Source organism: Hemibagrus wyckioides, linkage group LG27 (assembly GCF_019097595.1).
Source record: "Hemibagrus wyckioides isolate EC202008001 linkage group LG27, SWU_Hwy_1.0, whole genome shotgun sequence".
NCBI lineage: Eukaryota > Metazoa > Chordata > Actinopteri > Siluriformes > Bagridae > Hemibagrus > Hemibagrus wyckioides.
In genome coordinates, this window is record NC_080736.1 from 7482501 (window position 1) to 7508602 (window position 26102).

Consider the following 26102-nt stretch of genomic DNA (forward strand, 5'->3'; position numbering starts at 1 on the left):
ACAGCAGCGTGCAAACACAATCTGGGTTTTTAACAATCACACAAGGTTTGATTAGTCAGCTCTGATTTCTGTGTCTTGTCACAACCAATTCATCACTAGCATGTTTAGACATGCCAGACCGTTTTATTCCATGCACTCCCTCAATTGTTAAAGCTCGTCTCGGTTTCTTTTCCACGGCGGATCATTAACACCGTATTCATGCTCTCACTGCCATGGTTCCAAATGTCTTTCTCATTTCAGTGATCATCTCAAACATTGCCTTAGACATTATTTTCCTTATATAATCTATACCCAATGTCCTTCTGAATATCTGAATAGACTTACAGAGAGCTGTGGTATATATTGCTGCAATCTTTGCCTATTCTAATGGAAACCTTTTAAATGTGAAGCCGGAAAAGTGGAAATTTTGCTTGGAATGAAAAATTTTTCAACTCTAGCATGCCTCCCATCCAACTAGATCTGTTTCAGTAGAAACTGATCCAATTAGAAACGAAAAATGTCTACTCATAGCTATTTTATTAAAAGTTTATACAAAGCATCATTTGTAGGAGCCTTTCTCCTAAAGCCGATTGTTCACCCGCTTGGTGTTGTAAGAATTCCAACAGCATTACAAAGAGTAAATCTGGCCATGCTCATTGGTTGGTAGGGACATCATTACTCTGTCCCCTGTCAATCAAAGAGACAGTAGCCAATCATGTGGCTCTGTAAGCTCATGTGTGAGGAAGAAGGTACTTTCCTTTAAGTGTTCACTTGTCCTGTAGGGTATTATGGTGGGTAAAAATCATTGAAAAATCATCCGTCGGTCCATCCATCCATCCATCCATCCATCCATCCTTACATTCACTACACTGTATTTTCCTAACGGGTCTTTGGGAACCTGGAGCCTATCCCAGGAGACTCAGGGCACAATGCAGGGTAGAGAAGCATGTCTTTGGGCTGGGGGAGGGAACTGGAGTACCTGGAGGAAACCCCTGAGGCACAGGAGAACATGCAAACTCCACACACATGGCAGAGGTGGTAGAAGAAGAATAGTTTCCTAAATGCTATAGTTTACAGTATTTGTAAATTAAGCTCTAAACATATAGAATTTGTGTCTTGTGGGAGTCTGTGGTTATTTGTCACCAGCATAACTGTGTAGGAATTTTTGGAAATTTGGATAGATTTTTGTTTCTCGAGTATTTTCTTTGCAATTTACACAGCTGGCACACAGAAACCTGCACATTTGAATGTAATTTCAATATATTATTAAATCAAGTAAATGATCTAAAAGTAAGTATGAGTAAGTTGTCTAAAAATTGGCTGGTCTGCCACCAAAGGTATTTAACATCTTGATGTAAATATAACATCTAATATATAACATCCTGAAATAAAAGCTGAAATTCTGATCCATCATCTCATATTTATATCTGATCACAAATTCAGCAAAAAACAAAAGACTGTTCCAGTACTTTCGGAAAGGACTGTAATTATACAAATGTTCTCTCTCTGCCTCTCTCAGGTATTTTCTCTACAAGCTGTTGACGGTGGTCTGTATGCAGGATGTGTGGACTGATGCGTACACATGGCCACTGCTGGTGTACCTGTTGTCCTGCTGCGTGTACCCGCTGGCATCCAGCTGTGCTCACACGTTCAGCACCATGTCCACACGTTCCCGACACATCTGCTACTTCTTTGACTATGGAGCGCTCAGTCTATACAGCTTGGGTATGATAGAGGCAGACACACACACATCTAAGTGTGTGTGTGTTATTTACTGTGTTGAATAAACCAATCACTGCTATGATAGAAGCTCTAGATTCCTTCTATAACAGGAACCGTGTGAAATATCAAATGGTGTTAACTGTATTTCTTTAACAATGAGCCGTTCTGGTTGTGTTTAGGTTCAGCTATTGCCTACTCTGCATACGTTGTGCCAGATGCTTGGGTGAACAGTGCGTTTCATGTATATTATGTTCCTGTGGCTGTAATCAATTCTGTGGTGTCCACTACCATGGCCTGTTACTCCAGGTAATCACAAGGGTATCCTGTATAATTGTCTCTGTTTGTCCTCTTAAACAAGAGCAGGAACAAAAGCCACTTTATATTATGCTAATTTACTGCACCCTTAAAAAAAAATAACACAAAAAAACCCAGCACAATCTTTTTCAATAACAGAGTCAATTTTACATCAGTGGTCAATTTTACCTCACTAACAGGCTTTTAGTCCATTATGAGTGACCTGAATAGATAGAGATAATGTAGTGCATTAGCCCGACGTTCCCACTGAAAACACAGAACCAGGAATTAAAATACAGTTAATGCAAGTTAAATCCGTTGCTCATGTATTTTTATATATATATATATATATATATATATATAAGATAAGATGTCTTATGTGTCTTTTGCTGAGCAATCGGCAAGTGCCATTAACCACTTGTAGCTAAATGCTTCTCACACTCCTCTTTCTTCTGCTAAGGCTTGGCTTCCCTCCACACTCTAACCCTGACAGGTAAATGCTTTATTTAGTCACCTCCACTACAGTCTGCACAAATCCATGCCCCATAAAGGAAAAATCCATACTCAGATTTGACTCTTTCATTAACACGAAAATCCGATGTTGTCTATATAAAATCATTTCAGCTTAAACGTCTTTGGTGTTGGTGATTAGTGGTTTCATAAGTAGCTTGCAATGTCGTTCGGCTACTTGCTGATAAAAGATCAGCTTCCAAAGTCACAGTTAATACCTCCATCATGGCGGGGTTGCAATCGGGAACGCTTCACGCAGGAATAAAACAAATGCAGCACATGAATACAACAAACTATCACTAGGATCGCTAATAACACTAGGAGCGCTATACAAATAAATTGAATTGAAAAATATTTCAGTATAAACTTTACAATTTTTATTGCGTTTCTTTTTAAAGTGGACTTTTCCTTTCATTTTTAACAGTTCTCTCCTCTTTTCTACTGTTTCCGTTACTTGCCTTAATCCATGCGTGTAGTCTGCTTGCTAATCAACAGTAGCCTACAGATGAAAGTTTCTGCATGAGAAATGTAATTAAACGACTGAATAATGGATCAAACCTAAAAGAAAATGGAAGTGTTTTCGGGTTAAAAGAGCAGCTAACTATTAATGAACCATGAATCTGGAGTTTCGTAACACACCCTTTGTCACATTATAAATCCCAGCTCTCCACACATTATGACTACCACACCTTATATTCAGATTTTCTTTCCCTGCAGATTTGCCGAAAGCAAGAGACCCAGGTTGGGTAAGGTGCTGCGTATTCTGGCCTTCTCTTACCCCTACCTGTTCGACAACATTCCTCTCTTCTATAGGGTGAGTTTCCAACCGTATTTACACCCACACCCACACACACACACACACACACACACACACGCAACAATAACCATCCGGAATATTCTTTGTATTTAATTATTTCTCATTTCATTCATTTCTGCCCTTTGACTCACACCCTCATCCAGAGCGACTTACATTTTTTTAAATGTCATTTTTATACAACTGAGCTACTGAGGGTTAAGGGCCTTGCTCAGGGGCCCAGCAGTAGCAAGCTAGAATAAAATATTTTTAAAAAAAGAGAGAGATAAAAATGTAAGTCGGTCTGGATAAGGGTGTCAGCCAAATGGCAGAAATGAATGAAATGAGAAATGATTAAATACAAAGAATATTAGTGGACCTGGGACTTGAACTCACAACCTTCTGATCAGTAGTCCAACACCTTAAACACTAAGCTACTGCATCCCATGACCACTCATCTAATATGCCGCTATACAAAATAAATAAAAGAAAAAAATCTGGCAAGAAATGATACAGAGTAATTATCGCAGCATTAGATTTTTTATGCATTGCTGGCGTGGGTTCAACTGAAAGATCTGCATCTTCACCGTATCCACGACGACCCGGAAGTTCATCCTGTCTTCATTTGTTGTTTATTCTTTTAGCCACTGTGAAGATGTCCCTTGTTAACAAATTCAGATATAATTAAGACATCAGAAAGAAATCAGGCATTCCAGTGGGAGTGTAGACCTTGACCTATAAGGTTTTGGCAAAAGATGTTCTCTCTGGTATTATGTATCCAGCTTAGTTAACACATAACACGCACAAAATCTTTTTTTAATTGCTACAGCAAAGACTTCAGTGCAGAAAAAATCCTGAAAATCCTAGAATATTTTACTTTATCATATATATATATATATATATATATATATATATATATATATATATATATATATATATATATATATATATGACAAAGCATATAGTACGAAGCTCTGCACCAGCCTACCAAAAGGAACTCTCTAAGAGTGTTTCCAAACTGCTGTATAAAATATTATCATTGCTATTACAGTGAATAAGCAGGAAATAGAGGAACATTCATGGTTATAATTTGGGAAGTATTTGTTCATGTAGGGAGAAAATGGGGGAAGAATAAAAAAGTGTGTGTACCCTACATTAATACAGCAACAAAACCCTAATAAACAGAATACCTATCTGAAGGAAATGTTGTTCATATAAGTTGACCTCGGTTTGGGGTCGTCACAGCGGATCATTTGGTCCGAATATTTTGATTTGGCACAGGTTTTATGCCGGATGACCTTCTTGAAGGAATCCTCCCATTTTATCCAGGCTTAGTTAGTTACTCTTCAATGACTGAGTTAATCATCTGAAAGAAATATTAACTTGAAACAAGTCCTACATTTCTTCTTCATTTTTATTCCATGTGTCTAAACTTTTGTACTCAACTGTACATGAGGTCCATTAAGTCATATCTGTATCAGAACTTTAGTGTGGAAGTCAAACAGCATTTAAGAGCAATACAACCCTGTACCTGTGTTTTATCTAGATCTTCCTGTGTGTAGGAGAAGGCTGCACTGCAAATGAAGTAAACGGTCTCCACGTTTATCACGCATTCCTGGCTTTCCTCACAGGCTTTCTGTTTGCCACACATCTGCCCGAGAGGCTGGCACCTGGACGTTTCGACCTGATAGGTAAGACGAGAGTCGTCTCTCCCAGCCGCGCTCGGTGTGTTTGCACAACAGATAAACAGCAGGGTGTGCACTATGTCCATGTTTTTACTACAAAATTGTGTGCATTCAAAATATGGACTCCTATAAAGTGATGAGCATTAATCTTAAATAGTTCCACTATTAAGTATTAACAATAGTGTTATTTTTAGTTTGTTAGGTTTCACTAATGTTCCTTCATTGTCAAAAGTAGCATACATTTCTGAACGTTAGCAAATTTTAACCAGGGAATGTCGAGCGTCCACCACATTTCACCGCCTTCTTAAAATCAAGCCTGATTAAAGCGAGTTTCAGGTTACTTCCTTATGTAATTTTCCAGGTACATGGAAGTCATATTTTCACCTCTTTTTTTTACCCAGAAATAAAGGGGTGATGCACCATGTCCGCATCACGGTTTATGAAGGTGTCGTGCTCCTGTTCCATCTTACAGATAAAGTTACTGACCACTTCACGGGGCAGACTGACTCCTTTATCCATAAATGATTACATTTTGTTTTTGCACGTTCATCACATCAGGTGTGCTACAGCGATAAAAGATTTCCCAACATTTATGGTTTATCTGTTGCATATACTGATTTCTGACCCTTTTGCCCACAGTGATTTTGAGCGGTTCTGCAATCTCGGATAAAACAGGCATCAAAACAAATGTGAATAAAATTCACCTCCCAGAAAAGGCAGTTCACTAAAGCATAAAAGTTGCATGATGTCAAAACGAAACATGCATTTATTCTAGCTATTTTATCTATTTATCTAGCTGAATGTGTGAAACTCTACCTTATGAGTCAGTAGAAAACTACGCATGGTTGTTTTCTTGCAATGACCTTAACTTTGACTGAATGCCTTTTTAAAGGTGACTAGATTAAGCACATTTTCAGTTTCAGCTCATTAGGTACAAATGAACCCGAGATACCCTTTCATATGACCAGCAGGTTGCAATGCCTCATTACACAAGATGTATTAGTGGTCACACGTCTAGAAAAGCTGTATACACAGGACACAAATTTACAGTGGTCTTTCTGTTAGTCTGTGCTTCAACATCAATGTCATGAGTCGCTCAAAGCACTACATACCTTGTTCCCATTGTCCACTACAGGCCACAGCCACCAGCTGTTCCACGTGTGTGGGATCAGTGGCACACACTTCCAGATGCAGGCCCTAGAGATGGATATGGGTCTGAGGCGGTCGTGGCTGCATGATCACGCTCCTGCCATTACATTCAGAGGGACTGTGGGAGCCATCACACTGTCCAGTGTCATTAGCCTGGGCATCATCTGTTTCTTCAGTTATCCTCTCTTTTACAGCACAGCTCAGGGAGAAGCCACCAGAAAAGCTTCTAGTGCATCCAAGAAGAACTGACAGCACCAACCACAGCTCTCTGAGTTTGGCACTGATCCACTGAAGGGTTACAATAATGCATAATAAATGCACAAGGGGTTTGAGGAAAGTGTTTTTGAAAAGTGAAGGAATAATCTAGCATTTTTCAACCTAATCTTAATCTTTTCTCCTCTGAGAAAAGATTGGAAAAACCTCATTAACTTACTTATAATGGAATTCTAGAGCAAGTTGTTGAGTCATGGTTTATAACAAAGCCCGTATTTTTGTACAGAGCGCTTTCAGGAATTCAACAAAAACCATTAAATATGGGACTTCATTTTTATATTCATTATAAGAATTTGCCACGTTCTAGTGGTGAACATGGAAGTACCGTCTTGTCCATCTGATCATATACGGTGGCCACAAAACCTTTGGGAGTGATTAACAACAGGAAAAACTTCCCATTATATTCATTCAGTTTTAAATTAGTTGTAAATTTACATTTGTTTTCACGCTGCCCCATATTTTAAAGATTCAACTGCCCATAGACTTTCATTATAAGTGAGTTATATATTTATAAAATTCACTATTCAGGAGGTATAAATGTATAAGTGAGTTTTGTGTGTGTGTGTGTGTGTGTGCGTGTGTGCATGCATATATGGCCAAATATGTGAGTGTGTGTTTTTGAGTGAATGATATAGGGGTGTAACAATACACTCCAGTCATGATTCAGTTCATGATACTGGTTTGATTATCCGATTCAGAATATTTCTGAACCTGTTCCAGCATGATGGTGCCACTGTGTACAAAGCTATAGCTCTATGAAGACATGGTTTGAGGAGGCTGGTGTGAAAGAACTCGAATAGCTTTCACAGAGCCCTGACCTCAACCCCACTGAATAACTTTAGGAAGAATTAAACACCAGCCTTCACAGAAGAGTGAAGGTTATTACAGGAAAGGAGGACTAAATCTGGCATGCAGTGTTCAGCAAGCACATATGAGTCTGATGGTCATGTGTCCACAAACTTGATGAGAAGTATGGCATGCAGTGTATACAGCTCTGGGAAAAAAAACCCCTAAGAGACCACTGCAAAATAATGAGTTTCCACCATGTATTGGTGAGATGAACAGTTTTGTTTCATTTGTGAACTGCTGACAATATTTCTACTAAATTCAGAATATAACTATTGAGTGTATATTTAAAGGAAATGACAACACATCTAAATAACCCAAGATCATGCAGTATTTGCAGAGCTTTAATAACTCAAATAAAACAAAATGCAAATAATTTGTAAACAGATTGTGTTAATGCTTTGGCTAAATAACATTAAGAAATCAGTATTTGGTGGAATAACATTTGGTGGATTTGCATGCGTTTTAGCTCCATGCTCTCCACCAGTTTTTCACATTGCTGTTGGGGAACTTTATACCACTCTTTTTGCAATAAAGCAAGCAGCTCAGCTTTGCTTGATGGTTTGTGACCATCCATCTTCCTCTTGATAACATTCCAGAGGTTTTCAATAGGTTTCAAATCTGGAGATTGGTTGGCAGTGGCCTATTTTATTTATTTATTTATTTTTTCAGAGCTGTATATGACTGTTGACGCTGGGAAAAGAAAAGCTAATGGGACTTTGTGTAATTTTAATATTTTGTGTTAAAGGGTATTAGACTTTATAATAAAAAAAAAAAATCCACACAGTTTTATAATGACTGAGAAAATTCTTTCTTTCATTTCCTGTTCAGTTTTGCCGTAGATCTGGAGCCATACTGGGTATGAGGTGGGAATACACCCTGGATGGGATGCTAGTCTATCACAGGGCCCCATGCGCACACACACACACACACATTCTCAGGGTAATGTAGAGTCGCCAGTCCTTGGCAATCCATTATAGAGGGTCACACACACAGCTGTGAAATGGCTATCAGTGCTCTCTGCTATGCCACTATGTATTTCCATAATCAAGGAATGATCACAATGACTAGGTTTTCTTTGCTGACATCTAGAGGCTGAATGCAGTACATACTATATTTTAAACCATTTTCAATGGACAAAGCATACACCAACAGGGCAGTTCCCTCAGAAAGTTCAGGACATAGAGGAAAACTATTCTTTTGTTTTTGTTAGTGATTTTTTTAAAAAAAAGAGATCAGAAATATTGGTACATGTGACTGAAATATATTTATTGTTGCCCATGTGTGACCTCTTGACTGACTGCTTTAAAGACTAATAGCTCCAAATTTCTACTCTTGGTTTGAGCTTAACCTGTGAAAACTTCATTTGTTGTCCAAAAGAAGAACGTATGATGAAGACCAGAGAACTGTGACCTAGTTTCTAGGTGAAAATATAAGAATTTTAGATAAAAATGTTGAAAGAGTAAGTTCAGAAAACATACCAAAACCTCCAGTGGCTATGATGTTGCCAACTCTAGCTTTTATTCCCCATTTAAAACTAAACGGAGGGGAAATGAAAGGAGAGAATTTAGCCAGACGGGTCCTGGTAGCCCCAGGTTTGACCATGTGACCGCCATTTAAGGGGTTGTCGTGTGAGAATAGATATAAATAGAATTTATAAATAAATAAATAAATATCCCACTCAAGTGAAAAGAGTAATGAAAAATGAGTGTAACAGGATATGAATGCATAGTTTTAACATCTATAAACAAGTACCTTTTTGGGGTGAGACCACACATGTAAGCGCTGGTTTGGGCGGTTAAGGTGGTTAAGCTTAGTGGTTAAGGTGTTACACTACTGATTAGAAGGTTGTGAGTTTGTATCCCAGGTCCACCAAACTACCACTGCAGGGCCCCTGAGCAAGGCCCTTAACCCTCAACTGCTCAGTTGAATAAAATGAGATAAATTGTAGGTCACTCTGGATAAATGCGTCTGCCAAATGCCAGAAATGTTTGGTGTCACAGCTTGAGAAGTGCAAAAATCAGGAACAATAAAAATAGTGTTGCATTACTGTTAAAACTTTAATGTGATGAGTTGAGTGCAATTATTTACATATTCGCGTTGTCGACAACCATCACTTGATAAGTACAGCGCGTGACCACTTTAAATAACGGCTTGTCTCGCGCTTTCGAATCAGTGAAGGATGTTATGTACCGGAGCAGGTATTGTTTTCTCTCTAAACTTCCTGTCCTTTTAAAGTTTAACCACAGTTAATGCACACACACATTACGTATGGTTATATGTAGGTATACATAACAGTGACGCTTCATGTACTTACATGGAAAGACCATGAAAAGCGCATCTTTCTTCTACGGCGTAATCCGAACAAACGACTCACTTGAACCGGTTCTTTTTAGTGAATCAAAAGCATACAACGCAACCAGTGTTGCTGGTTGACTCTGACAAATGACTCTTTTAACAGATCGAAGCATTTTTAAACATATACACACAAGAATATAGTTAGTTTATGCTGATGTATAATGATAAACAGCTAAACTGAATTATTTTCGTAAGTATGTGCATGGCTGGAAATTTGTTTAGTCCATGATGGTTTCAGAAATTTTAACAAATTATGTTAGATCATGTAACATAGTATCTGATATCTGAGATATTCAGATATCACAGACCACAACAAAATCAGGGACTGGGATCACTGTTTTATGTTAAAGTAAACATAAAGGAAACGTAGATGTTGTTTGTAGTGTAGGTTTAGCAAGCCAGACAGTCTTACATTAACTTGAATGCACCACAACTATAAACTTGGTGTACTATATCGTGGTTTATATGCATTTGTTAATGACTCCAGTAAACAAGTGACATAAGAAAAAGAATGAATCTCTACCTTAGATACTGTACTGTACTGTAAGTACTGTATCTACTGTAATGCAGCAACATATCTGCCATATTGGAAGGGGTCTAAATTTGTTTGTAAGACAGTGTAACCTTCCTTAACTGCAACATAAACTCCCTCATAAAAGCCACAGGCTGCTGTCCAGGCAGATGAAGAACTGCAAGAAAACAGTTAATGTAAACAAAGTGTGTGTGTGTAAACACTCTGCATGACCATGCTATCCCTCCGTCTCTCTTTAGATGCTATGCCCTCGTGTACTTTGTCTACGTAACTTTACCTGATTAACCTGCAATGTAAAGATGTAACGTGTGTGTGTGTGTATATATATATATATATAAAAAAACTCATACTTACTCTACTAGGGACTTGTGTGTTGATGTGTGCAGTTATTTTGGCTCTTCTGAGTAGCGCTGGCAAATTGAAGGGCATAGTGTTTTGCTTTTATGTTCAATTTCCTCTCTATTTTGTTTTAAATCTACTTCGGGAAAACATCGCCACACTGAAACAAGCTATAAGACTGCAGATGCTAGAAAATGAGGTGAGAAAATGTGTATAACATAAAGCCACTCGCACAGGACTATTTTTAACACTTATCTATAAGTGACATGATTGCATTAACACTCAGGGTTTCTGTAGGTTGTAGTGCATAGTTTTTCACAACATGTTCAACATGGATATACACCGATCAGGCATAACATTATGAGCACTGACAGGTGAAGTGAATAACCGTGATTATCTCCTCATCATGGCACCTGTTAGTGGGTGGGATATATTAGGCAGCAAGTCAACATTTTGTCCTCAAAGTCGATGTGTTAGAAGCAGGAAAAATGGGCAAGCGTGAGGATTTGAACGAGTTTGATGAAGAGCCTAACTGCAGCTCTTGTGGGGTGTTCCTGGTCTGCAGTGGTCAGTATCTATCAAAAGTGGTCCAAAGAAGGAACAGTGGTGAACTGGCGACAGAGTCATGGGTGGCCAAGGCTCATTGATGCATGTGGGGAGTGAAGGCTGGCCCGTGTGATCCGATCTAACAGACGAGCTACTGTTGCTCAGATTCCTGATGAAGTTAATGCTGGTTCTGATAGAAAGGTGTCAGAATACACAGTGCATGATGGGTCAGGGCTGTTTTGGCAGCAAAAGGGGGACCAACACAATATTACAGTAGGCAAGTGGTCACTGGTCGGTGTGTATATGTATATATATGTGCAGAGTGAATAAATTAAATGGTTATTATACTGTATAATATTAAATATTTATATAGATAAATAAAGAACACTTATTCACCTGCTCATTCATGCAGTCAGACAATCATGTGGCTGCAGCATAATGCATGAAGATGATCAAAGCTACAGAGCTTTATTTGCATGATTTTTTTCTTTTTCATTTTGCTGCTTGCTACATTAAACCAATCAAAAAATTTCTCCTGAACAGAACCATGTCATTAGGTGTCTGTCAACACGTGTCTGTAAACACGCCTATTCTCCTCTGTCACTTCACTCGTGTATAAATACACAGTCATAAATAACAGTCCTAAATCAATCCTAGCTGAAACTACACATTAGGTGTAATGTGGATGATGAAATGAAATTACAGATTAGCCTATGGTTAAATGTACCATTATGTATGTAACGTCTAATAAATTAAGATTTATGACGTGTGGGTAACATTCGGTCAGCGTTGAAGATTTGTGCCGTGACCCACTCACAGTGTCTGCAGGATCTCTGCACTTCTTCTGCGCTTCTTTATCTGCTTTTAATTCATTATATTTCATTTTTTATGCCAGTGAATGAAAGGTGGGCAGCACGGTGATTTAGCGGTTAGCACTGTTGCCTAACAGCAAGACGGTCTTGGGTTCGGATGGACTTCGGTGTAGAGTTTGCATGTTCTCTCCGTGCCTGCGTGGGTTTACTCCGGGTACTATGGTTTCCTCCCACAGTCCAAAAAACATGTACATTAGGTTGATTGGTAATTCTAAATTGTCCATAGGAGAGTGTGTGTGGTTGTCTGTCTATATATGTGGCCCTGGCAACCTGTCCAGGGTGTACCCCTGCCTTTCGCCCAATGTGTGCTGGGATAGGCTCCAGCAGATCCCCGTGACCCAGATTAGGAATAAAAGCGGGTATAGACAATGGATGAATGAAAGTTCTGGCCAAATGGGATGACTTGGACTGAGTTCTATACATGTCCGCTAATTCTTCATCGCACAATGTACATTTTACTGATTTCATAAAAATGGAAAGAATGTGACAAAACCATGACTCTAAAAGACCATAACCCCAACAGTTCCATGTTGTAACACTACAAAATGTGCAAAAGATTGAAGAGGAGTAAACCTTATCTGTACCGTTTATATTGCTAGGAAAAGAGTTGCTATTCAGACACAGTGTGTGATTTATAATACATTTCCATCTGTTTACGAATTGCTGTAACATGTAGTGAGATGCTCCAGGTCAGTGGGACAAGAGCATGATAGTGTAGTGAACAGAAAAAAAGAATGTTCTAGAGGTCAGTTACATGTTTAGGTAAAACATGGAGATATTATCACACTGACTTCATTACATTAACATTTCTGCTTCTCTCAGTTTAACTGTTGATCATTGTGTGTGTGCGTGTGTGTGCGTGTGTGTGTGTGTGTGTGTGTGTGTGTGTGTAGGCTCTACTTTGATAGCCAGTTCCTATAAACGTAGATTCTGCAAGCAATTTGGCTTCACTAAATGCTGCAAAAATCACAGACCTGAAACAATTCTCCAGGTAACACTCACAAATTATTATATTATATAATATTCTATAATATAGCACCGATAATATGGTGCTATGCTTGGTGCAATATTTAGATAATCCTTTGCTAACATCAATGATTGTATAAAAAAAGCCTAATCTTGATGTATTGAAAAAGTATAATAAATAAAAACGGGTGATTCAGATTATGGTACACAAATGATTCCTTTTCTGTCTCTAAAGGACAATTTATTTCTGTTTGCATCTCTACAGCCGCATGTCTACCCCAGTAAGTGCTGGGGATTTAAAGGTTTTAAAGGGCAACTGGTCATCTCTTTGCCCCATCCTGTACGAATCCACTCACGTTATCATGGAGAACAAGTCGAAACTGCTCTCGAACCACGGAAACAACCGAAGTGCACCGAAAGACTTTGCAGTTTATGTGAGTCAAAAATGTGCTAGTACATCTCCTATAATTCACTTTAAACTAGTGAATAAATTTATACATTTTGTCCGTTAATCAATACGATGCAACAATAAAAATAGTATTTATTTAATATAACTAATCATGTTATTTTACAATGTATTACACTACAGGGAATCATCAGTGAGACAAAGAAAGGGAAATGTTTGGGAAAATTCACCAATGACAGAAACGGTGAAACCATCCAGACCTTTGAAATACCGGTGAGGTGGAACAAATTTATTTATTTATTTATTTATTTATTTATTTATTTATTTATTGGCAGTTAAGCTTGTAATCGCAATTGCATTTCTCGCACAATTCTTCACTATGAAAATCAGTCCTTTACTCTGAAGGATATAGTGGTGTCCTCTGAGAGTACCAAGTGAAAATACTTCTGTTTTACTTTTTACTTGAGTGTAAAATAGTATCTGAAGAATATTCGTATTCACTACGCTGCCCTTCGTCTTTAATAACAGCATGCACTCGAGCTGACTCTCACTCCATATGTTACATCAACTCTTTTGGAGTGTCTGTAATAATGCTGTAATAAGTTTCTATTATATGGTGGTGTTTTTGACGACTCTCAGAGCCAGAAGTTTGAGCTGGTGGCACTCTGCAATTGGGGTCATTCTGAATACACCTGTGTGTATTGCTTCTGGGCCAGACAAGTGAAAAGGTTAAAAAAAAAACAAAAAAAAGAAACAAAAGAAAATAATATAAAGAAATATAATATTGATAAATTATAATATTATATTGCTAAAAAAAATAAGAAAATAAATAAAAAATAAAAATATTTTTTTAAAAATAGAAACAATTAATGAAACAGGTACAGAACAGGTAACATAAGGCGGGTTATGAGCAAAATTAAAAAAATAAAAATGAATATTAAAATGTATTTTGTTATGTGGTTCGGACAGGACTACACATTGCCCTCACACATCGAAAAGCTTTGGGCACGATACACCCCTTGACAGCATGAAAATACTAAATAGAAACAAAAAACAACTTCTGCATGTTTATATTTGCATAAAAGTTCAAACATTAAAGAATGTTTAATAAATAAATAAATTAATTAATTAATTAATACAATTAAATTGTTAGTTGTGGTTATTGGGGTTTAGATATTATCTCATGAAGAAATAATCAAACAGACACACACACACACACACACACATAATCGTATCAATCAAATGGGTGGGTCAATAAACCAAATGCTGATATCTGACATTATGAATTAACTATGAAGTAAAAGTGACAGTATAAAGTGCCAATTCTGCCATAAAACTATACCGCAACCCATCATGACAGAATAGCCCAAGCACCTTGTTCCATAACACACACAATTAAAGACATGTACACAACCTACTGAAATTAGCAAAGCTCATAAATCAGATAGCAGCAACCAAACTGCAACACATCTTCCGTGCACTCACAACATTAAAATGTGTTGGTAATCATTGTTGCATATTTTAAACACTGAAATTGTACATGATTATGATGTATTCTGTTCTTACCATAGTTATTTATGATGATGGATGAATATACGTAGCTCTCTCAACCACACAGTCACAAACCAAAAACAGAGGACAAAACACACACCAAAAAACAGAAAGGTTTCTTTCAGACAAAACAGAGCAATGTGCTGTGTGTCTCGTCTGGACCCAGAGCATCTCCTTGGTAGACTTCTCAAAGGGGAGGAACCTGGTAACCAGCAGCCAATCAGTAATCAGGACTGAACATGATTGACATGTGAAACTTAAACATCCAAACTAATAAACAACACTTAGAGCCTGCTTTAAGGAATTGTAAATAAAGTATAGAGGTCTGTTTGATTTCTGAAATTTGTTGTTTATGTGAGTAGCTAGCTCTCAGGATCAGGAGATTCCTAAAAAACTACGTCACTAGCAGCTTGAAGAGGTGATAAATGGGGTGACTTATTGGCTGTGAGCTGTGGAGGAAGCAGTCCTGGTTCTTGAGGAGTGTGGTAGCTAGCACAAGTACTTTGGGTTGTATTTCTTGGATTTATTATTGACCATATTCTTTCTCTTTTTCGATTCAATTCAATTTTTATTTGTTTAGCGCTTTTAACAAGGGACGTTGTCTCAAAGCAGCTTTACAGAAACAAAAAACATAGTCCTAGATGTTAGACAAAATCATCCCTATAGTGAGCAAGCCTGAGGCGACTGTGGCCCCCATAGATGGTATGAGGAAGAAACCTTGAGAGGAACCAGACTCAAAAGGGAACCTCATCCTCATTTGAGTGACACCGGAGAGGGTGATTATAAATCATTATAAACACCGAAGAGTGTGATTATGAACAAAGTCCTTTCTGCAGTCATGTACGGTCAGTTGTGTGATGCAGATACAGCATATGTGGATTGTTATCCAGAAGTGGATGGCTAATGCTACATTCACACATGCAGCCATTTTATTGCTCCGGCTCGGCAGTACTATGAGGTTGTCAGTAGGTGGTCCTACAACTGGTTGCCATAGTAATCAGAGTGGTTGGCAAATGGTTGCAAAAATATACCTTTGGAATGGTGAAAATATTTTGCCTTGTCACCATACAACAGAGGGTTTTCTCTTCGCAGGAGAACCTTGTTAGGATGCAGCGAACTCTGACCTACTGACCCAAACAACGCACAACTCACCTTTGTATTGTAATATACTCCAGTTTTTTGTGACCTGTCTGAAGATTTTTACATTTTTTTATTAACGTGATATCGGATTCAATATGCACACAAAACAAATAAATAAATAATGTGATATTCCCTGTGCTTATTCAGAAATGTAGTACCATATAGCGTTCAAAGAATCCTTAGGGAACAGTGTAGGTCCTTACACACTGTACACAGAGATGCTCAGGTGTAGAGTCTGAAATTACATTTAAAGGAGCATTAAAAAGTCTTAAATCTGCCCTTTTTTAAAGCTTAATGAGGCTCATAGACACTGTGTTCTGTGTATATACAGCTGAGACTAGAGATAGAGAGAGATTGAAATGATGGGATGGATTTTGATAAGCTGTTCTGCATAGACACTAGAATGTCAGCTAATCAAAACCCCTCCCATAATAAGCAGTATTTTAAACTACAAATATTATCCAAGGAGCGGGGGGGGGTTTGGTGGGGGGGGGGGGGGGTGATTGCCAAGCATCTGACCCAATGCAAATGTGCCTGCTCTCGCTGCCTTTCTTTTTCTGTCAGTCTGTTAGGGCATGGTTTGCTGTGCACACACTCCGACTGATGCTGTTTGCTCACTTTTCTGTCTGGTGTTGACAGACGATGAAGAATGTCAAAGCAGGCGGAGATGCTCAAACACAGGCACACACATGTGAGCATGTCTGTGTGTTTTAATGCCCTGCTGAGAAAGTCTTATTGGCTTAGATTAACTGCTCTTTCCTCTACACCCTGACATATTTAAAAGGCTTGATGATAAAGAGGCTGTGGATCCCTTTATGAGACTGTTTGTACCTGTCACTTTATTTAAACACAGGGAACGAGGAAGAGATTCATACTGTGTGCTGTCAGATGAAATAAATCTTGTGGGGATCAAGGGAAGAATTATGTTCTTATCTTTGTATTATGCTGCCTAGATCGTCGGAATAATCTCTTCCTAGAAAGACAAATACAGAAAGTGATTCTGTGGTGCCAAGCGATGTGGTGATATTATATTCACAAACAGAGCACTCTGCTTTGGAAACAGGTTAGGGTGATATGAATGAAGAAAGGGGTAGGGATTTATTTTTAGCCAGTCAGATGAATGAGGGAAAAACTAAATATCTGTTCCTCTCTCTCTCTCTCTCTCTCTCTCTCTCTCTCTCTCTCTTGGATGTAATTGATTTTAAATATCATATAAAGTCAATTATACTATTGACTGAATATAAAGTCAGTTTAGGTTGCAAAATTTCCTAAAACAATTGCTGTAAAATGAGTCACTTTAATAGGAACACTAGTATACTTTATTCATGCATCATTCATCATTCATCAGCTGGTCATGTTGCACCACAATGTGGACACATATCAAGTGCTTTATATTTTTCCCCCACACCATTCTAATGCCAAATTTTCTGAAATACTCAAACCAAACTCGTCTGGCACCATCAACTACGCTCTAGTCAAAGCCACTGAGATCACTCTTTCTCTAAATTTGGTGTAAATAACAGCTGACGCTCTTGAACTGCATGATTTTCTGCACCGTGCTGCTGCTACATGATTGGCTGAGTGTATAATTGCATGAATGAGCAGATGTTTCTAGTAAAGTGTTTAGTATGTGTGCATAAAGGCAGTGCGTGAGAGAGAGAGAGAGAGGGAGTGCATGTATATCAAGACAAAATAACAGGATGACTAATATATGATATAATAAATATCACCAGGAGATGGCAGCATCGTACTGCTCAATATTTTCCAACTTTTTCTCCCCCTCTACCTTTCCAGAATGAACACCCTAATCACATCAACCTGACCTACTCCTCGTTACCAAAAGATGCAAGTAATCTGTATATCATTCTGATCTTGCGAATAAACCCGGGTGTCATAAAAATATATATCGTAATGTGGAGATTTAAATAAAAAAGCACACAAACACTTTGTGTGTTGGTCAAGTCCTGCTCAGAAAGTTGTCAAAAAGTGTGTCCTGGGAAAAGTAAAATAAACATTGCCTTGTTTGACATTGTGAAGAATTACCACCCTAGGACTTGTGTCGTGTTTGATCAGTGTGTAGTGCGAGCGAAAAGGGAAGCAGCTGTCAGTTCCTCCCGCAGCCCCACAGGCCCAGTGTTCTCAGAGCAGCCTATGATAATATTGACCTTCCCCAGTCTGTTTACCCAGCAGTGCCTTTAAACTGAGCTCCAGCAAATATCAGGCAGGCCTTTTGCTCTGTGCAGTTCACATACACACATACACACACACTAATTACCGCCTAAATATGTGGTTATCTCTCTGCCTTGCCTGTTACCGTTGGAACCTGGCACAAGCGTTTGGGCAGGTGAATAGGCACTGTGGCATTCTGATAAATGGGAGTGATTAGCTCTCGTGTGATCCTGGCAAAGAATTTCATTATTCATTTGCTTCTGGGGCGTATTTGCTAAGATAAAAGCAACTATATATTACACTTGCATTTGTCCTTTCATTTAATAACTTAATCACTTATTAAGCAGGCGGCATACAATCCAAGAGTAGATCTTTTAAAGGGACAGTTTTTAATAATATGCATAGAACTCTAACAATCTCTTCAGAGATCTTCACAAAATTTCTCTCACTAGTTATTTTTAGTTAATTCCAAGCTTCCGTTGCCCTGAAATGAGCTCCACGCCACGCAGAAAAAAGGTTAGATTACTCTATAAGGTCCGGCTTGTAATATTTAATAAAAACGAAACTGTTGAGATCTACAATAATGCAATGCAACAGATCTCTACCCCCATTCTAGCCTTCTGTTTATATTTCTTTGACACAGAAAGGATCCCCACCGCCTTTCCTTAAAGCCGAGGGAGTGAGGTCAGTTTGAGGGAAGTGAAGGGGGCAAGTGAGGTTCATCGGTGTTTTCTTTGCAATCGCAAAAATAGTATCACATCCAGCAGGGGGCGCTGTAAAATACATACAGCTCCTTTAAAGGAATTCCGAGCTCAATGCAGTTTCCCACCAATTAAAGGGAAATAAGTGTACCATGCAAGCACCATGATTAAATGTAAAGTGGAAAATTTTCAAGAGGGAACTAGTTAAGCAGCCCAACAATGAATGACAAACTAATATATGTGACTAAGAGCTTCAAAAGTCATAACCAATTTAAAGTCGGGGAGCTTTTTACTTCCGTGCCCAAACACTCTTTTTCTCCCATTATCATTCCAGTGTTTGGCTTCTGATGGTGTTCTAGCATACTAGCCTCGTAACCCTGTGTGTATGTGTGTGCACACAGTGTGATAAATTCAAGCAGGCTATGTTTGCCTAACCCTCAGCCCACTCCTCATGTGCTATCCTCAGCATTAATGGAAAATACATGAGGGCCTCCTGCCTTCCTCCCTCCTTCTCCCTCTCCATTCCCACCTCTATCTCCTCTAATTAAACGTGGTGTGTTTGTACAGCCGGCGCCGTGTGTTCAAAGCACACAAACAGGTTCTGAAGCCCTCAGTGGCTTCACTCCGCTTCCTGTCTCCCTTGTTCAGAGATGATGTTCACCTGTTAAATCCGGCGCAGCCCGCCAATGACAACTGCAATGATTCACTTTCTCAGCCCTATCAGTGACTAATACAACAGACATGAACATGTTAGTGCAAGATTTCAAGGTGCATTTTGGGAGTTTTAGATATGTAATAACCATATGGTAATGGTGCATAAAAACTAATTCATAATAAACAAGTTTTTCCTTGTTTCCGAATTCTCTATATTTGTCTGGCCTGGGAATTAGCCCTGCCCCAGCCAAAACTGCTGTTTTCTCCTAAAAACAAATTACAACTCTTAGCAGAGGAAATGATGTCGGGGGTTTTTCCACAGTTGACCCCACAGGAAGCTCCTATAAAGAATACAAACAGCTCCATTAAAGGGATTCCAAGTGCAAGGCAGATTTCCAGTGAAAAAGAAACAAATGACAAATATTCATCACATAACCAGAAAGCAACATGATTCAATATTAGGGTTGTACATTTTCAAGAGTGGAGTAGTTGCTCCAAGAATGAATGATGCATGTTATGTAGTTATATAGACAAATGAGCACTAATTAATATATGTGACTAAGAGCATCAAAGTCATAAGCAACAATTCATTTATATTTAGCTCCTATAAAGCGAATAATGTACACAAAACTACAAATGAACTAAAACTTCATTAAGAGACATATTGTGTGTATGAGATTCTTAATAAAGTGAGTGATGTTTTCTTAACTTTCTAGCCCAAATCTAGAAAAATAATAGAGAAAACACAGTGCTAAATATCAGCAATTAACTAATAATAATAATAATAATAAAGATTATTATTATTATTATTATTATTATTATTATTGTTGTTGTTGTTGTTGTTGTTATTATATTTGTAAGCATCAATATACTATATTTGTGATCTGTATACAGATCTGTATTTACTTTTCATGTTCTTTAGGTTAGATTTCCTGAATACATCCTACATCAGCAACACTCCCGCATTTAAACCCAGTTTAAAACTCAGTTAAACACCACAGTTGATGGCTGTAGCATTATATAACTAGAACAGGGCTGATGTTAAATCATATTTCACAACATGGCCAAGAGCAGATTTTGGGAACTTTACTCTGAATGAGGTTAAAGTGTCAGTCTAAGTGTCAGGAATAACAGGTGTCCGTGGCCAGATATTCTCATGCCTCTTGGTGGTGTCGGGGTCTGCAGTCTTCATGTAAATGAAAGTTCTGGAAATCAACCTCTGACTGTATGTTTATTCCTGACTTGTTTTAGTAAAGAGTAAAGCAGGAAGGATGGAGCCAGCGGCTTCTCACAACATGCCTCGTTCAGTCGGGTTCAAGTGTCTTTAAATTCTTATAAAATGATATAATAGCTTTACAGACATGCTAAAAAAATTATTCCCGTTAAAAGAATAAAACAAAAAAAGTATATAAAGTATAATAATTCATTCCATATATAGAAATAGCTGCAATCACAAACTATTAATCACTATATAATCTAACAATTCCCGTTTATAACCATTTACTTGAAGATTTCTGATAGAAAAACCAAGAACATTGCCGTCTGCCATTTTGAATACCTACTTTAGCACCGTCATCTTAAATACGTACGAATTTAATCTGTTCACTGAACGAACTTCACAATAGACAAAAATAATTCGGAAGAGATGTTATGGAATCACTCACTGAACTGTTATACTAAAGAGCAAAGCAGAAAGAATAGAGTCGGAGGCTGAAAGAAATAAAATACTTAATCTAGCTGAGAAGCTAGCTCTCTCCTAGTGTTTCTAATAGAGGCTAGCATTTTAGCGATTTGCTCGATAATTCTCAATATCAATTTACAAAATATAAATTACAATCCTGATAAGGTTTACTTGAAAAACCCTCAATCAAAACATACAAATATAAAAAATAAAAGATCTCAGAAGCTGTTAAAATGTTAATAGTAAATAAGTTTCTGGTTAAATGCAGCGTTTGGGTTTATTTATAGGCTTTCTATTAGCAGAGTAGGCTTTAGAACATTACTGACAGTTGTTTTATTTAATTTAACCGTTTTCCAATTATAGACATGCACATGGAATACTGCATCAAGAACATACAATATTCTTTTTTATTCAAAATGGACAAAAATAAATCATTTCTAATGCCTGGTTGTAACCACATTATTTGCACAATGAAATGTATGTTAATGCCATTATAAATAAATAAAAATGTATTTATTTTTTTCATTTTATTGTCTGTAAAGCTTATCCGATCTATTCTCGGGTCACGGGGAGCCTGTGCCTATCTCAGGCATCAAGGCAGGATACACCCCGGACGGAGTGCCAACCCATCACAGGGCACACACACACACTACGGGCAATTTAGAGACTCCAATTAGCCTAGAAGCATGTCTTTGGACTGTGGGAGGAAACCCACCAAGCACAGGGAGAACATGCAAACTCCACACACACAGTGAGTGGGAGCGAGACTAGAACCCAGGATTTTTTATTTGGAGGAGATCAGAACTAGATCTTAGATCAATTTGTAATGCATAAAGAAACCAAAGGAATTGAATTTGGATTGAAGTTGCCAAATGTGAACTCAACCCTGATAGAGTGAAGGATTAAGAACAGATTTGTCAACCCAAACCTCTCATTTATTCTTCTCTAAATCTCACACGCTCTTTTTTGTGGAGCCAAAATGTCCAGTTCTTTTTTATTTTTCTCTCCGCTTCCATCAGCTCCAACTTTACTCACGTTCATTTATTTACTGCTTTAATAAAGTGGGCCAGTAATAAGTTTGATCGATACTATGCAGCCGTCTACACCGATCGCGGGACTGGATCCGGCTGAAACATTTATGTCTGAAGAAAAAAAAAAAAAAATCTCTCCCTCTTTCCCTCGCTCTCCATAGTTATTTATCTAGCAAGACAAAACCATCTTAACCGCTTTTGAAGGATTTCAGAATGCAACCATTTCAAGACTTTTGGGGTTTTCGGAGGAAAACCAAAGCAGGGGAAAAACCACTGAGAAAGTCAATTAGCCATGATAATGTCAGAGGACACAAGGCTTGGAGTTGTGTGAGAACGCCGACAGACAATATGCATAAGAATAGTAGTGTGGGATTTTCTCATTTAATTCAATATGAGGTCTACAGCGCAAATTACAGCTACTCTCAGTGGCAGCGAGTGAATAACTGCAATCCCCTGCGTGTACCATAACCAAAATGAAGAGCTTTTATAGGAACTGCGGTGTCAGCTATGAAATTTATGAAATCTAAATCTATGAGATGCCAGTGCCTGCTCATAATCTTTTACCGCAAGGAGATTTTACAGTCTTCCCAGCGGTGGGGAGATGATTTGGACTTTTTAGCACAGCTTTGACTGAATAGAATATAAATGACATGACGATGTAATTTTCAATCTGCATCCGCGGCAATATTCTACTCTGCAAGGAGACCCATATGTTATGGAATGCGCCGTACCCGGCTCTGCCGAGAATATTAAGGAGTTATTAAATTAATCTGTGCTTAGTGGTGCATGTTATTGCCGGGGACAGATTTGCGGCGAATGAAGCTGTTATGCAGTGGCTAAGCTGATTTATTAAGGTTGCCTGGAATCGCAAAATAAACCCGATAACCTGCTTTATTTTGCAGAATTAAAGTGAACACTTGCTGCTTGTGAAATCCGCTTAGGCACTACTCTTTTTTTTTGACAGCTTCTACCAGGGCATAAGCTTGTTTTTCCTTCATGAGGATGAAATTTTGAGGGACGACTGAAACTGTGGAATCTGTATTTGCTTGAGTTGTCATCACTCTGTAGGTATAAGAGTCAGAATTATTTGAGCAGAAAGAGGAGCGAGCAGACGATATAGAATATTGCTATTCTATTTATTTTCTTGCATATTTGATGGTTTTTTTTTTTTATTACAGGTTTTTACCTTGTTCGGCCATTAAACAGAAGTTGTGCTGTCAGAAACAAGTAGCAGTGCTGGAACAGAAGGGTGGAGATATGAGGTGGGACGTTTGTACCGAATCAAAGCCTTGGACTGATGAATGAAGGAGCTGTGTGGCCTGCACAGTGGCCTGACTTTTGCTTCATTCCTCATAAATGTGGTATTATGTCCCGTGGAGTCGGTGCCTAAACTCTACATCACTCAGTAACCGGATCACATGGGTCTGGCTGGAATTCAGGCTCATTTAGCAGAGTGTATGGCTGCACTGTAAACACTTAATCTAGCGAGAGATTTTTGGGCCCCTTTGGGTCAACAGTTTAGCTCTTTATTTGAAATGATTTCTCTCCCTCCCCCCACCTTGTTATAAACAAAATCTGCTTTCAATTACTTGTGTGAAATGACTTTACCATATTCATGCATGATTGAATATTCATTATGTTAAACCAGGCACTTTCTTTGTATATAAATCCATATTACATTTAGCTGGCAGGCTGCCTGAAGCCACATGAGACAGATTCCTGACTCCTTAGCAGCTCCTTTCTCTTGGGTTTATTTGTTCTTGTTCTGATGTAAATGACGACTTGTTGATATTTTCCTACACTGCCTCTCTTTTTTCCCCCCCTTTCCCCTCGTGCGCTCATTTCAGCCGATCTGGCCCAGACACACATGAATCCTTTTGTCGAAGGGAAATGTTGGAATTTGCAGTAGGCATGGGAAAAATAAACAAGCACGTCGGTCAGTTCTGAAATCTGCCTAAGCACCCGATGTCTGGCAATACCGTCAAAGAAAAAGAGGGCTAACACCCTTTTTTTTTCTCCACCAGGCTCTGTTGATAATATTTATCCATCTTTTTTTCTCACTTCCAAGCAAAATTTACCTGTGGATTGAGAAACTGACCTCTGATACCACATGGAAAACAAACAGGGGACTCTCGCCGAGCTGCGTATCCCAGGTCCGTGTTTGTTTACGCAGTAACGGAGGAGACCGTTCAGGCCTGTTTTTGCCAGCACGCATCACATGCTTCAAATAAACAGCAAGTAATCCTCCATGAAAAATACATATACAAACTGACCATGAGGCCACTTCAATAGTCCAGGATTGTTGACTGGCCCGGTAATAATATACCACCATATTTATTTTCAATCCAAACAGCTTGGTGAGTGCGTTCGTCAGATCGATGCTCTTCCACGGGATTGCTCACAAAGTCTGATCTGGGATCTGCTTCGTGGGGCTGAAATAAGGGGAAGGAGTTTATGAAATTCCTGTCAGAAGCAGACAAAAGAGAGAAACCTGAGATTTAATAGGAAACAGTGCAATAGTAGAAGTCATTATTGCATCACTGTTCATTTAAACCTGATCCTGTATGCTAAAATAATTTATACGCTCTAAGAATATTCTGTGTGCTAAAATAATTTATATTCTAAAAAAAATCCTGTGAACTACAATAGTGCTGTCCAGAAGGCGTTGCTAAATTTTCAATATTTTCTCTATTTCTATATTTTTCTCACACATTTACATCTACTGACAGCAAATGTCAGTAGAGAGCTGTACGTTTATCTCATTTATACAACCTAGCAACTCATAATCTTTCCATCAACACATTATTATAATTATTATTATTATTTCTCCAGTAACTGCTGATTCACAAGGATTCACGTGTAATTGTTTATATGGTGAAACTTTATGTTTATTTAACTATGGAAGGAGTCTCCAGTATCGGTGATATGTAAAGGTTTGTAGGTTTACTGCCAAAAATCTTGAAGTCTTGAAGCTAGAGGAAACTTAAAGAGAGAGAGAAAAACCAAGAGGCTGGTGGTGAAACAGTTGGTTATAGACATATCATAAGCGATAACAGGAACTAATTTGATTTGTGGGCATTTTACAACACCACAAATGGTTCAAAATCTATACTATTATATAATAATATTATTACAAAATGTAATGCGTTGCATTAGGTTTTATTGCAACGTTAAAGCATTAAACAGTAAAAATTCTCGTTCAGGAAAAGTAGGTTCAGCTGTAGCAAGTTATTAGCAAAAACAAAATTTCCCATTATGCGTTAAAGTTAACATTATTGCATGGAAAAATGCTGCAGCAATCACGTAGGAATGTTTCTAGCTGTTGTGCAAAAACATTGTCAGGACACAGAGAGAAGAAATTCACATCGACAAAGTGAACATTCCTTGAACCAAACAGTTCCTAAGATCATAAAAGCTGAGCAAAGATTCAAACCTCGTGTTTCATAAAACTAACACTTACGAGCTATGAATGGCAGAATCTGTTAATGATTAAAAAAAATATGGACAGAGATTCAATGTGTAGTAAAAGTGTCGTGACACGTCAGTCAGCTGACTTCGGTCCAGTGTGACAGAAGTGGGTCACATGACCCCAAAGACCCACTAAAGCCACGTTTGCATGGCAGACTGGTGGGAATAGACAGACACAGACACTTTTACAGGATTCGAAACAACAGGAATCTCTTCACAGAGTTCACTAGGCTGCTAAATGATGAATGATGTAAACACTTGTGGTTTTGGAAAAAATGTTTGGCTAAAAAAGAAACTCTTTGTGAACGTCGCTAATCATTAACATCCCCATCTTTTTCGCTGCGGATCTAAATGTAAAGCAGATTTTTTCAACAGAGAAGCTAAGTTAACCCTTTGGCTACACAAATTCCTCATTCTGCTAACTATATCCCCTTTTT

At 38.3% G+C, this 26102-nt stretch overlaps 1 protein-coding gene and 1 long non-coding RNA gene across 5 annotated transcripts in view; both read left to right on the forward strand.

Moving 5' to 3' along the window:
- paqr5b (progestin and adipoQ receptor family member Vb) overlaps positions 1-8350 on the forward strand; it is a 16152-nt gene extending 7802 nt beyond the window's left edge. Inside the window, exons 3-8 of one of the 3 annotated variants that reach the window (XM_058382313.1) lie at positions 1499-1704; positions 1881-2007; positions 2456-2488; positions 3223-3319; positions 4845-4989; positions 6119-8343. In XM_058382313.1, coding sequence (XP_058238296.1) covers positions 1499-1704; positions 1881-2007; positions 2456-2488; positions 3223-3319; positions 4845-4989; positions 6119-6381 — 871 coding nt within the window. In that variant the 3' untranslated portion in view covers positions 6382-8343. Of the gene's footprint in view, positions 1-1498; positions 1705-1880; positions 2008-2455; positions 2489-3222; positions 3320-4844; positions 4990-6118 lie in introns of all 3 variants that reach the window. The other 2 variants (XM_058382315.1, XM_058382314.1) reach the window with 2 other exon arrangements.
- A 2218-nt stretch (positions 8351-10568) lies between these two features.
- LOC131347771 (uncharacterized) lies at positions 10569-23746 on the forward strand. Of its 2 annotated transcripts, none has more exons than XR_009203822.1 (4): positions 10569-12889; positions 13130-13298; positions 13454-13543; positions 23376-23746. It is a non-coding gene; the product is annotated as an uncharacterized LOC131347771 (long non-coding RNA). The 2 variants fall into 2 exon arrangements; XR_009203823.1 differs by lacking the exon at positions 23376-23746 and adding an exon at positions 23162-23267.
- Positions 23747-26102: the final 2356 nt, after the last annotated feature.